Genomic DNA, 13,570 nt, shown 5'->3' with positions numbered 1-13,570 from the left:
AGAGATTCTCACTATCGCATTTCCTGAGCTTGACACTAACATCTGCCCCCAATGTTTTATTCAGCTGTGGCGATGAACAGCGACAGCGAAGGGGACCGGCTCCCGAGGCTGTTAGGTTAATAATCATGTGTGGAAATACAGACGTTCTCACGGAGACGTCAAGCAACCGGCTATCTCATTACGGGGAACCATGAGGCAATCAAAGTCTGTCTGCAAAACCTCCGAGCTTGTGTGCTGCTGGTCCCCATTGTCTGAGGAAGCCCACTGAAAAGGCTAGTAACGCCTTTTGTGGAGGGATTCAAATACACAAGTCGGGGGTTTGTGTTTGTGCACAAGTACCGAGGCATGTTGTGGATCCTTCAATTATTTTTTGATCAGAATCAACAGCTTTGTGGCCCCCGAAAAGGCACTGAACTTATTTGTTCCTTGAATCTGCACAGAGTTTCTTCTTTTTTCCAGCGGAAAAACAAACATCTAACAGCGTTCGTCATCTCTCCGCCCTGCTGTTGGCTTGATCTGGCGTTTGATCCTCGGAGAGCTAATGATAACCTGAGGCTTTCCACTGTAATCAGTCGGCTCATTAGAGTCCCACTCGGTCGCACGGCCGCCCACACACACTTACGCTTGTGCACAGAGGCAAACTCTCCCCAGCTTTTCCAGTAAGTGACTGCATGAAGATGGGGCAAAGGGCACATGGCTGGATGTGAACTTCTCCGCCTCTTGAGAAAGCAAACATACGACGGTAATGTACAGTACCATTTAACTGGATGCATTCGATTGTAGTTTAATGCTGATCTGTTCACATTAATATTTAATCGACCGTATTGCTCGTTATACAAATTTCAACCCATTTACTACGAATCGCTTCTGCAAAATGCCATTCATTTATTCAGATATTGCATGCACCAGCCCAGCTGTTTATTGCAAGACATATAAATATATTATGGGCATCTTAAAACTTGTGCATCACGCTGCACGTTTTGGTCAAATTTGCACTGATCATCGGCAGAGTTTTTCAAATAAAGCACTGCTCTGTCTCCTTTAATGACGATAATAGTTAATAAAAATAAAGTTACAGTTGTTCCACGCAAAATACACTGACAGAAATGAATGGCTTCCTTGAAATATTGCAAACTTCTTCTGTACATTTGTGATTTCAGTCATGTTAAACCTCCATTTATTGATTTTTAACACCAACTGGAGGCAGTGCAACAAGCTGTAAACACATCCTTGACACTTTATCGCCTTATAAAGTTGATATGCTAGCCAGCAGTGGCTTTTTTCCACATCAAGCATCCACTACGAAAGATTAGCATTCATTTGGAGCTGAGGTTCTGTTTACCCGGTGAATGTTATATTCAATACTCACTCTCCTTTAGCTGTGTTAAAAAACAGCTGCAACTCAACAGCTCTGGAGGGAAATATGCAGCGCTTTAGTTGCTAAAATGGTCTGCTGTGTTCTCCTGCTAACTTTGTCTACCTGCTGTTTGGAGCTGGACAGGTAGAGTTCAGTTGTTTTTCAGAGCTTTTTTGTTAAAAACAGTTCAGAGACGGGAAAATGGAAACAGCTCTACAGAGTACTGATCCTGTGAGCCATTTGTAATGTACAGAATAATCATGAGAGCTGCTGTAAGTATGAATAATCTCGAAATAAGAAGCCAAAACATAGAAATTGGCCTCTTTCCTTTGGTGATATTTGATTATCACACAAACTGTTCAAGATGGAGGCTTTAAACAGACGTAGTAGTTGTGTATCTTTAGCAAATGTCATACAGGGGAATACAGGTCCCCCGCTCCTAGTTTGTGTGTACAGGCTGCAGAGTGTGAAGCACTGGGGAACGAGGAGTGTTTGTATTCCTCTAATGAACTGAGGGATGATCTTGTCTCTCTCAGCACTCAAAGAGTGCTTGAAACTCAGACAGACAAAAAGGAGAGTTGGATAAACAATGCCGCACTGTAAATCATTTCAAGCTCATTCAGCTTAGATGCCCAAGTTTGCCTGCTGCCTGGAAAATGTGAATTCGCGGCACTTCTGTTGATTGCATGTTTGAAAGTCGAGAGTTTTGTGAAAGTAGCCGAGTTGATTCAACTGAAGTGAAGAAAACAAGGTCAGTAAATTTAAGATATTAAGTCGTTAGACAGTGGTTAGAGACTTTCCTTCAACATTTTCAAAGTTTAACGAGTTTCTTCTTCATTTAACATTGAGAACATAGAGCCTCAGTTGTTGAAGACATTTTTTATTGTCAAAGCCAATCTGTGAGGCTGCTTCCAGAGAGAGTTAGACACATTATAAGTCTATAAATTAATCAGTAATAACCACTGTCATAATTAGAGTATTTTTTAACTCACGTGAAAAGAAATCTAATCTAAAAACACACACACACACAGCAACTTTCTACTAGTTTCTAAAAGGTCTCCGAGGAGTTCTAACCTGGGAAGTTTGCCTTCTAATAAACTAAATTTAATGAGTCATGTGAACTCTCAGCTGTTCATTCATTCACTCACTATTCTAAGTGAAAATGACTCAAGTTATGAGAACTAATATCTTTTTAAATGGACAATTTATGTTCAATTAACTAGAAATTCCAAAAATGTATAGATTTACATTAAGTCAACTAGAAAAGATGAGTTAAACTGACTTAACTCTCCTTAGGTTGTATCTACCCAAAAAAATTGTAGTTAAATCAAAAATGGCTTAAATAATAGGATCTTTTTTAAGTTCCAAAGTTGACTGAAAAAAAAAACTTTGGTTGAATTAACTAGAAATAAGCAATACTAATATATTTACATCAAGTCAACTAGAAAAGATGAGTTGAATTAATTTAAATTTATGCATAATGTTTTACAGTGTTGTTAAGTTGTATTTACCACAAATCTAGCAACAAAAGCACAGTGGAATCATTTGGACATTAGTATTAGCATGAATTTAGCAGTCAGTACTTAGAAATGGTAATTTTTAATGATGAACATGCCATTGTTCTTCCGTGAATCTTTCTCCGTGTTGATAATGCAGCCGAAATGAATGCAAGCCGTATTATCGACTTGGAAGGCTTTCTCCCCAATGCAGCACCTTGCTAAATGGCTCTGAAGCAAACCTTGAAGGGACTATTAAATAACATGCAGCCGATACGCTGCCGTAGCTCCACCTAAATGCTGTAATGTACTGGCTCAATCAATGCAATCTCATTTTATTTTGAACCACTCGATGGCGGCTTCGGAGTGAATTCGACCCAGCAAGTAAAGTTTTTAGTGATATTGTAATCATTTCTTCAGAGGGGATTTAATTCCTGAGGTTATGATGGTAAGAACAAGGGGGTCTGAGGCCGGTCGTACTCACAGGGATGCGGGGATTTGTTGTGATGTGGCCACTGATGTTGAATGGAAAGTTAAATTGATTGTGCGCATCGCTGTGGAGCGCCGTCTGCCACTTAGTGTCTCTACTCCCGTCCCACTGCTAATTGGATTGCTAATGCTGTATAGTGGCGAGAAAATCCTCTGATTAGATCAATCACCTTTTAAGTGCAGTGATCATATGAAAAAATAAAACTTTTTTTCCCTTCAACTGATTCAATAAAATCATATGTTCAGAATCTTTGCCTTTTTCCTCTTGTAGCTTTTATTTTTAGGCCAGACAGTGGTTACGAGGCTGCTTGAAGGGCCAGATCTTCAATACTTAATACCAAAAATAATTTTAAACAGTTTATACAGCCTCCTCATGCCAAAGGGGGTGTCTAATCCTTCGTTAAATCTCAGCAGGTTTTAATCAGGCCCAGTGGAGAGTTTCTGCAGCTCAGGGACGTCTTCCTATTCCTGCCTCAGGGCACCGCATTCTGGAGAAAGTATGATTTGGAAAGTTAAACACTTATGATGGATGTGGAGGGGATTAGATAGGCCCACTCTGTGGCTGCAAACACCGAGGATGACTTTCTGTCCACCCACCGATAAGCGATTAGAAAACCAGGATCCGTAAGCTCGGGCGTGTTGCCACCTGCCCTAAATATCTTAAAACATGTGTGCATTCCACATCTGTCACCACCGGCCACCGCAACTCAATAATGCATTTAGAATCCTTTGAAAGTTTCATCCACATGGAGGCAAAAGGAAAAAGGAGGAGTGAGAGGAGAGGGCTGAGTGGGAAGAAATCGAGAGGAATCGAAAGAGGCGAGAGAGAATCATTAGTCATATCCATTAGTATTCCATCCGCAGCTTGTGCTGTGAGACAGCCGGTCTGTCCAAACAAACAACCGGCAGAGGGGGGATGCCTCATTATAACTTCCCCCCTCTTTTCTCACCCGGAGTTCACATTCCATCTGACCATAAACACCAGGCCAGGGCTGTGACCTCGCCCTCCGTCTCTGCTGGAGTTTAGAGATGTTAGCGGGCCTAGTAAAGCAACAATTCACATGCTGTTCAGTACACGATGATGGCAGTACAGTACAAGGAGGCGTCCTGGGAGAAGAAGACAATAACACAGCCTGAATTCATATGGTTTAGTCCTTGAAACGGTTCAGATTTAAGCCCTCTACAGCCTGACATGTTGTCCACTGGAAGGGACGTCTCTCCACCCTTAAGACATCCACTCCTGTCACCTTCCTGTATCACCCTGAGATCCCAGAGCTTCCAAAAGGTGCTCACAGCAGGCACATAAAGCCCCTCTACTGAATGTAAAGCAGCTCTGACGGAATCTATTTTGCAGAAGCAGTGTTTCAAATGTCGGCGTCCACTAGCGTTACATGAAAATATTCATGGGAGCATGACAGGATGATTTCATAAAGTGCAACTCTACATTACATGGCCCTTGTGTAGATTTTAGTGAATGAATTTGTCTCTTTTGATTCACTGGTAGCGTTTTTGTCAGCCTTCACGGTGATATAAAAGGAGGTGACAAGCAACAAGGACCCCCACTGAGCCTGAACCTGCCAAGTTCTGCACACAGTACCTGAGTTTCTCCTATTTGCACTGTAAAAAGTATGTTAAAAAAGCTGCTTTTTTGAGTCAATCTCATTTAGCTTCTAGTTTGTTGCTTGCACTGTGCTTTTCTGCATTCTAACAACTTGATATTTCACTATGTCCCTTTAAACTGGCATTGGGATTTCAATAAAAGTGCAAAAATAAGGTTTTCTGCTTATAGTACTGTGCACTTGGCCTATGCTGTATGTGGAAACTCAACTGTTCCTTTCCTCTACTAGGATTATTCAAGTCACAGAGTAAAGAAAAGGGGGGAAAAAATACAAATCTATTGAGCACACATGAGTTCGAAAAATTAGAAGCTTCAAAATCAGGGTACGGCAACACAAGCAGGTAATCTGAGAGCAATCAAAGGACTGGAGTAGACTGAACTTAAATCAGTGCAAATATATTACATCATAAGCCAATTTGGATCAACTTAATTTGGTTGTGTTTCAAATTGAAGCAGTTAGAAGGCAATACTCTTTTTGCAGTGTGACGAGGGATTTTCATGCCCAAATGAAAATTGAGTGTAGATGAAAAAGTGCCATGAGATGTCTTTGGACACAAGCTTAGAACTTCAGAAAAAGTGCAATATTGAGGCACAAAATCTTGACCCCAACAACTACATTAGCACACCCTTTCTTTCAAATCACTTTCTGAACCTTTACTATTTGTACCTCGAAAAGTTCAGTTATGGACCCAAGTGACCTTTAGACATTATCATAAGGGACGAGAGAGAAAATCAGAGTGCTGCTTTAATATCAATAACTCATTTCCGCTACGCTGCAGTCATTTTATCGCTCATGCAGCAGCAACCAGCGAACGTAAACAAAACCATCTTCCTTGCATAGCACTGTGTGACGACGTATTTGTCCACTCCGCTTGCCAACTATTTCCCGCACAAAATTTGCCGTACGTTACATTGATAGAACAACACTTTTTAAATAAATACGTGGGAGATGCCGTAGGCCGAGGACATCATAAACCGAGGACCTTGTGTACTGCAACTTTTAAAGGACAGAAAATTCTTCTAGAAATCTTCTCATTGCTCTACAGACAAAACCAGCAGAGTTACTGAATCAACTGCATGTCAGTTTTGGGCACTAACTTACCTGCACTGACTTGTCTGACACACTTTAAAATATAAGAGGTTGTCAGTGCAGGCAGCAGTCCTGCCACGCTGAAGTGCACGAGGACTCGCCGTCTCCTCCGACTGCTCTAATGCTCAGTGGCAAGTTGAAAGGTTATGTTTAATGCCCGGGGCTGTGACTGCGGGCAAGAGCCACTTTCCCCGCTACCGCCATACATACTCCCCTCTATTCCACCCCTTTAACCCTACAACCGCCCCACAGATGAGCACAGCGAGTGTCACAGAAGGGCTGCTGTTGTTTGCACAGCAGCTCCGAGTTGTGATTTCATTTTTCAATGCATCGAATGTGTCCGTGCAGCAAAAGTGGGCTCACTTATTTATCTGCAAATTGTGTCACGTATAGCGTCACCGCATTTTATGGTTTGCTTAAATAAAGCTGGGGCGAACTGTGTTCTGTGCAGATGAATGTAGACAATGACAGCAGCGGGCACACAGGAAATGTGGTGGGTTGCATTTACTGATGGATGGAAATAGCTTAGTGCAGAGGCAGGGTGATGGTGAATGGGATGGAGCTGTGAGGTGGACAAAAATTGCATTGTACGTGCGAGCAAAAAGACTAAATGAGTTTGTTTGGACAATAGCTGGAACACATTGTGAGCAATTCTGCTCCTTATTGTCATACAGTGTCTATTTCTGCGAGGAACGGAAGATGTTTCAACTCATTTTCTTAGCTTATTGAAATACTGGATTGCTCAATGTCTCGTTTCATGAAAACACCACAGGAGTAAACAGAGTAAATGAACTGGCCTCACTGTTTTTCTTTCAGAGGATATTCTGCCACGCAGCTCTGGCTTTAGCAGCCAAACAAATAAGCTCGGAGAGATTTCATGTGATTCCCAGCAAGCTCTTCAGTGAAAGAATCTATAGTGAACTTCAGTGACATTCATCGGCCCAAACCGTCAATGGAGCTGCAGACAAACAAGCTACAGCCGATTTTATTGCTGAATAAATTAGGCGGTGTGGATGCTGCGTATTGAATTCCCATCAGCCTCTCCGGCTGACGTCAGAAGACCTCAGGCGATGGATCTCTGTGGTGCTGCATGTGCCTTCCTCTGTGACTGCTTTGCACTTAAAAAATTCCAAGCATCTCTCAAAAGACACACATGCACTCTGCCTGTACAACAGTTACATGCAAAGTAAGTCTGAAGTAAAGATTTGAGTATTCTTTGGGAATTTAAAGATGATTCCTGATATTTCTGCTGCTTTTTTGGTGATAAAGATCCAAACTCTGAATCATCCAATATTGGCCAGTCCAATGAATGTTAGTCAGCAGCTTACTTGCAAAACCAAGGCCAGACTCTATGAAGAATCCTGACTCTACAGGTTATATATTGGACTTTATCTGTCCAAAAAACTTAGGAAGACAGTGTTAGATGACGGTGAGCCCTATGTTAGCTTCCCAATTTGATCTCCTCGTGCCAAATGGCCCCAAAGACAAAGCAATAAAAGTGAAGAATTCGCTTTGGCCAAAAGTCACGTCCTTGACAGATCAGGGATGTCCAATCTTCCTCTGTCCACCGTTCTCAGTAAATAACAGTCTCCCTGCTTCTCCGATGGCTGGAAATAAGACTGTCACTGGCTCCTGGAATATAGTGCGTAGCAAGCTTTGCTTGATTCATTGAGGGTCGCGAGGAGCTCGGCGGAGTAGGAACCGAGTGACACTATCATTGCAAACCGGAGTAAACAAGTTAAAAATAGCAGTCTTTCTCTGTTGCACAAGGTTTCTCCGAGAAAGCATCTTTTTCTCTTCACATTTTGCATTGAGAAGCAAAATAAACAAGTTATTAAATGCTAACAGCACATCATACCGGGTGCACAAAATCATAGAACACTTCTGTGATAATGAGTTGCAGCATCTTCCATCTCTTTTATGTCTCCTGTCATGCTTCTGCTTTCATGATGGTTCTTTTGCTATTGAAATAAAAATTAACAGTTGATTGCTTTTATCTTATCTGTGGCTTTAATATAAAAAGGAATCAGTAATTCTTGCAAAGACAAAAAAAAGGAAGCCAAAAAAACCCAAAAGCCTTCTTATGCATGTTAGCTTAAGTTCATCTGCAACAGTAATCACAAATTAAAGGACATATTTTGTTTTCTGGGCAGCTGTGAACAAAAGTCAAACATAGTCACCCAGAATGTAAATATTCAGCTTCCTCGTAGCTCCATTTTTGGTCTCCACCATCATAAAGGAAATAACGTGCTCATTGGGAGGTTCACTAGCTAGTTGCTAACTATTTGGTGCTGGCAACTTTTTCTCCAACATGAATGCTCAACTCTGCTGAACAACCTGCCACTAACTTTATCTGTATCTGTAATTTGGTGCCGGGCACATAGCATCAGTGGGTTGATCAAAAACTTGATTCTGAATTAAACTAGATCATTTGCAGGCTATTAAAGTACACTTCAGGGTAACTGCAGAGTCACTTGATCATTTCCGTGATTTTGCTATCCTTTCTTTTGTTGTTGTTTTTGTGTGTGTGTGTGTGTGTGTGTGGCAAATTGCTGTAGGCCAAATAGCATATTGGTCATTTTTTTACTCTTAGAATTTGTTCACATCAGGATTCAAAAGGCAGATTAATTGTTGGTATTACAATTGGTAACTTTGAATTATATGAATATGTGTGAAGCCCTTAACAAGGTTTAACTACTGGTTGTATAGGATGCCCATACTTTATTTTAAAGGGGCCATGGCCACCCAAAGCCACCTCTTGACTCAGCCCTGATTCATCACTTCTTTCCTAATATGGCTCAGTATATAATTGCGAGGCTTTTTGTAACATAGTTGACATTTTTTTGGTTTTCAGACATAAAATCAACATGGCTGCCTAAAACCAAACACCATATGGCATTTTTAGAGAAAGATTCTTCTAAAATATTATATAAACACAACTGAGTAAAATTGAAATTTGATGAATGATTTCTCTGACACAGATACAATTTGTTATTTTCCATATAAAATTTGGTATATTTCCAGAGAAGAAATATCTGCCATGATTATCTCAACTTAACAGGACACAATTAAAACAATTTTTGAATTAGCTCATTTTATCATTGTTTAGCTAATTAGTTTTTTAAACCTAATTAAGGCAGTTATTTGAAATTGTAGTGATATCCAGTCATTATTTATTAATAAGTGATTGTTTCCATAATAAATCATTATGGAATTTGTAAAGACATGATCATAATGAACATAAGTAACATTAGTTTTTTTTGTACTTTAATAAAAATGTATGCAAGACATATCCTTTGCACTTCATTCAGTCAGTTATATATTGACCTGAATACTCTATTTAGTCATTTGACCCTTTAATAAGTGATACAACTTTGGTTTGTGTAGCTTTAGACCTAGTTGAAAAGCAATGATGTCAGAACTGAATCAACCCTTTCTTAAACTTTTTAGTCCCTTTTAAACACAAAAATACATAGATTTTAATATATATATATATATATATATATATATATATATATATATATATATATATATATATATATATATTACAACTTAATATGTGTGATGCATTCATTATAAAAACATGACTTGCAAACACTGCATTTATTGATTTATGTGTTAGGAAAACACAGCTTAACTGAAGCAAAGGCTTTCTGTCTTTTATGTAACCGTCTCCCTGTTCTGACATCATTTTCTAAGAGACAGAAGTGGAAGTTTTGACATGTTGGAGAGGCTCTTGCAGTTGCCGGGTATTTCATGCCCGTTTCACTGAATGAATTTTGATGGGCTTCTGTGGTCCAGACGTCTTTAACAGTCCCGACAAGCCTTTGTTCTTTCCCCGTTTTCATGTCTGATCCCCAACAGCCCACAGGGGAAGCTCTGTCGACTGCGCGCGGCCGAAAACCTTTCTGTTTGATCAACTTCTAATATATTTGAACAATTTAGGCAGGGATGGTTGCAGGTAATTCCAAGCCTGCCAAAAAGAGTGTTTTGGGGAGATGAGAAAGTGCGCAGGTTCACCGGGAGCGGCGGCGGAACTCTGTTTTCTCATTTCTGTGCAGATACATACTCCAAAACTACCCATCAACATGGATGATATTTTTTAAATGAACCTCTAATATGGCCGACATCTTCCATCAACAAAAAAAACATTTGAAATGATCCCATTTCCCCTCAAAACCGCATCCTCTCTCTGCGTTTCCTCGAGCAATAACTTATTTCACCCAGAAGAGGCCAGTGTGCAGTTGATGAGGTCATCCACACTATATGACAGCGACACAGCGAAAAAAAGGTCTTTTAAACACCTTCACACAGGGGTCATAGTGAAGAGAAAGGACCACGGATATAATTTAGTCCAGAAGCACAGTGAGGAAATCAATGGGACATCGAGCAGCAGGAAACAAAGACACGCACAGCATCTGACAGTGAGGCAAGGTAAACGATAAGGCCATCTCCTTCATTGTTTGAGCTGGAAAAACAGAGTAAGCAGTGGAGAGAAGCCCTGTTCAATAATGCCATGAAAGGATGTTGGTGGTGGGTGTCATTAAATACAGTTACTGCAGCAGAGGTCAGAGCCATTATACATAGATCACGAGAGCCCTCTACTGACAGTTAAATCAAAAGAAAGCAATATCACCATCAAAACAAACCCTCCTGCCTCCGATTTTTGCCACACATCAAGAGGAAAAATAGACTTTGGTGAATATGTGCGAGCATTTTATGCAGTCGAGTCATCTGAAATGAGTTTCCCTTTTCTCCTTCATGTGGAGAATTGAAGAGGGACTGGGAAATTAGAATCATCGTTTAGCCTTAAAAATCTTAATTCAAACACCCACCTGCTGCTGTAAAAGAAATGAAGTAATGATTTAGGGATCTAAAGGGATGTGTGGAAGTGATAAAGATAACAGCGGGAATATGCTGGGATTTTTTAAATAGTCTGCAGAAATGACCAGTGATTTATTTTTGACTCAACTTTACAACCTTCTTTTACAACTGAAGAGATACCTTCTAGTACTCGAGAGAGTGAGCCTTTCATATTAGATTTTTCCATAAAATGCGACAGATTTTACTCGTATAATAAATTCAGTTTCATTTAGGTTGTGCCAAATCGAAATTATATAATTTCAGGGCACCTCACGTAGTAAGGTCAAGACTTTACAATATAAGATTATACAGAGAAACTCAATGGTTCTCTTGTAACTCATGTAACAGTGGGAAGAAAACCCTTTTTAAAACTTTCAACAGAACCAGGCTCAGGGTAGGCAGCCACATGCCTTTAACAAACAATATCTGTCATTTCAGAGCACTTCACAGAGTAAGGTCACGACATTACAATAGTAGATTACACAGAGAAACCCACTGATTCCCTTTGACTAGCAATTGGAAATTGTGGGGGAAAAAAACCTTTAACCCTTAAAAAGCCGTGTAGTATCTGATCTGAGACGTGTTGCTTAATATATTTAGTAGAATGGCATGTGCTTCATCTGCTTTCCACCGTTTAGAATGGAATGTACTATGTTTGCTCCTGACTGTTCAGAAGGGTCTAAGTTTGTGTCCAAATAAGGGTCCCAATCTTCAGGTGGTTGACTGATGGGGCTCTTGGGGGCCTCTGTGTCTAGGAGGATGATTGAAGGGGCCCTCAGTTTCCTATTTTGGTCTTTGAGCAGAAACTATTTGTGGTGACCCTCTTGTCCAAAGCATATAAAAGTGACCTCCGGTTGTTGTTCGGAGAGGTTCATTTGACTGATTCCTCCCAGACAGTCTCTGTCTGCTCCATGCTGTTCTTCCTGATCATAAAATTATGTCATGAAAAGCAACTGTGTGATGTGTTATTCAACCTTGGCACATCCAAGAGAAACCACGACAGTCGTTCCCGCTTACTCGTACACACAGCCGAAACCGAACATTCTCGGCTCAACACGTGTGACTTGTTTAGGATTGCTAATTAACATAAAATATGCACACACCCGTATGTGCCGACCAATGGTAAGATATAAACATTGGCCCCAAATTTGCTTATTTCAAACGATAAAGCCGTATGAGTCGTTATAACGAAGCCGCAATTACGAAGCTCTTATCGGGGCCGCGTACTGTAATAACACGGCCGGAATTCACAATGGCGAACGTCTACGACAATGCGACCTCGCAAGACTTGATCGATACTTTTATGGATTCGGTGGTTTTAGTATATGTACTTCTCCAGAAACATGGCCTTGTAAGGGTTAAACTCGAAGAAACCTTCAGCAGAACCAGGCTCAGAGAGGGCAACCATCTGCCTTGACTGGTTGGGGTGAGGGAATAGATGAGCCTCAAGAAACAGACCAAACAGGGAAAGAGAAGCAAAATCACTCATCTTTAATGTAAATTCACCTTTTTAAAAAAAAAATGTGGTGACCACTGACTGTATATACAGATGGACAAACTCTCCATGACATCAGTTTTCATGCTCAGCACTGTGGCTTTTGTTGCCATTTTCCAAAATTCTCTTCCAAAATGAGTCAAAAAGTGGAGCTGAGGCGGTTTGTGCAAAATATGATGGCACCCACTTGTAACTCAAAGTGGCCCTCATTTAATCATGCATAACTTAAAGGCTCAGTGTGATTTAAACAGATAGAAATGTACTGTTATGATCCAACCTCTAGGGTTGGCTGGATGCAACAAAATAACCATTTTTTTTGGTTTGGGTGAATTAATTTATTGCTCAGTGGCTAATTTAACATAAAAGTGATCATGCAAAGGACACAAGACTGGTGGATGTTGCCAAATAAAGAACAGAATATAACAAAATGAAGGCTAACAGTTTTTAACTGAGCTAAGCTAAAAAAACAACTGAACTCCCACGCCAAACTTAAATACAGGAACAACCCCCATCTCAGGTAACAAAAACTAATACACAGAGCACACAGAACAAACTAAACTGGTGCCTCTGAACACACACAATGAACACACAGTTCATGAATACTCAAAATACTAAACAGCTTCTTCTCTAAGTTGGTGGACTGCTAAGTGGAGCCTCAGTCTCCACACCAAATTAGCAGCCGCCAACAGAAGCTTGAATTTTTATGTAGAACCCACCAGAAGTACTTATGAACCAAAGGACAGCACAGGAAAACAAACAATACACAGAACCGTCAGGGCAGACTGGTCACAAATACCAGCCACCTGAGCTGAGAGTTTGGCTGTAGTTATATACTCTGCAGGTGTTGATGGGTTGGCTGAAGGTGGAAGGGAACTGGATGGTGGTCCAATCAGAAGTTGGGAGGTGGGAAGAACAAGGCTGGAGAGCAGATCGTCTACTCTGGAGTCATCAGTGGAGATCGCTAGCAACTGGGGTTCCAGAGGCTGTGAAACCAGCCACAGCTGGGTCCACACCTCATCTCCCCACACAACGGCCCAAAAGGAATCCACCCCCAGAAATAAGACGGCACACAACTATCTGTGGCCGTAACAGTACCCTCTGCATAGTCGTCGTGAATGGAGAAATTAGTTATAGTGGCCAAAACCATTTCTTGTACTGTGCC

General features: G+C 40.7%; 1 protein-coding gene across 4 annotated transcripts in view; it reads left to right on the top strand.

The window, feature by feature from the left end:
• The window catches only part of ptn (pleiotrophin), a 53,877-nt gene that overhangs the window by 2,417 nt on the left and 37,890 nt on the right, over nucleotides 1-13,570 (top strand). Inside the window, exon 1 of one of the 4 annotated variants that reach the window (XM_051941227.1) lies at nucleotides 632-742. The exons of 2 other annotated variants lie outside the window; for them this stretch is intronic. Coding sequence is in view for 1 of the 2 variants with exons in the window: in XM_022208288.2 (XP_022063980.1) it covers nucleotides 2,044-2,108 (65 nt within the window). In the remaining variant the exon portion in view is untranslated. Of the gene's footprint in view, nucleotides 1-631; nucleotides 743-1,975; nucleotides 2,109-13,570 lie in introns of those variants that run through there. One more of the 4 variants, XM_022208288.2, reaches the window with a different exon arrangement.

The sequence above is a fragment of the Acanthochromis polyacanthus genome, chromosome 1 (assembly GCF_021347895.1).
Source record: "Acanthochromis polyacanthus isolate Apoly-LR-REF ecotype Palm Island chromosome 1, KAUST_Apoly_ChrSc, whole genome shotgun sequence".
Lineage (NCBI taxonomy): Eukaryota > Metazoa > Chordata > Actinopteri > Pomacentridae > Acanthochromis > Acanthochromis polyacanthus.
Note: the sequence above shows the minus strand (reverse complement) of the source record. Positions and strands in the feature narration are given on the sequence as shown.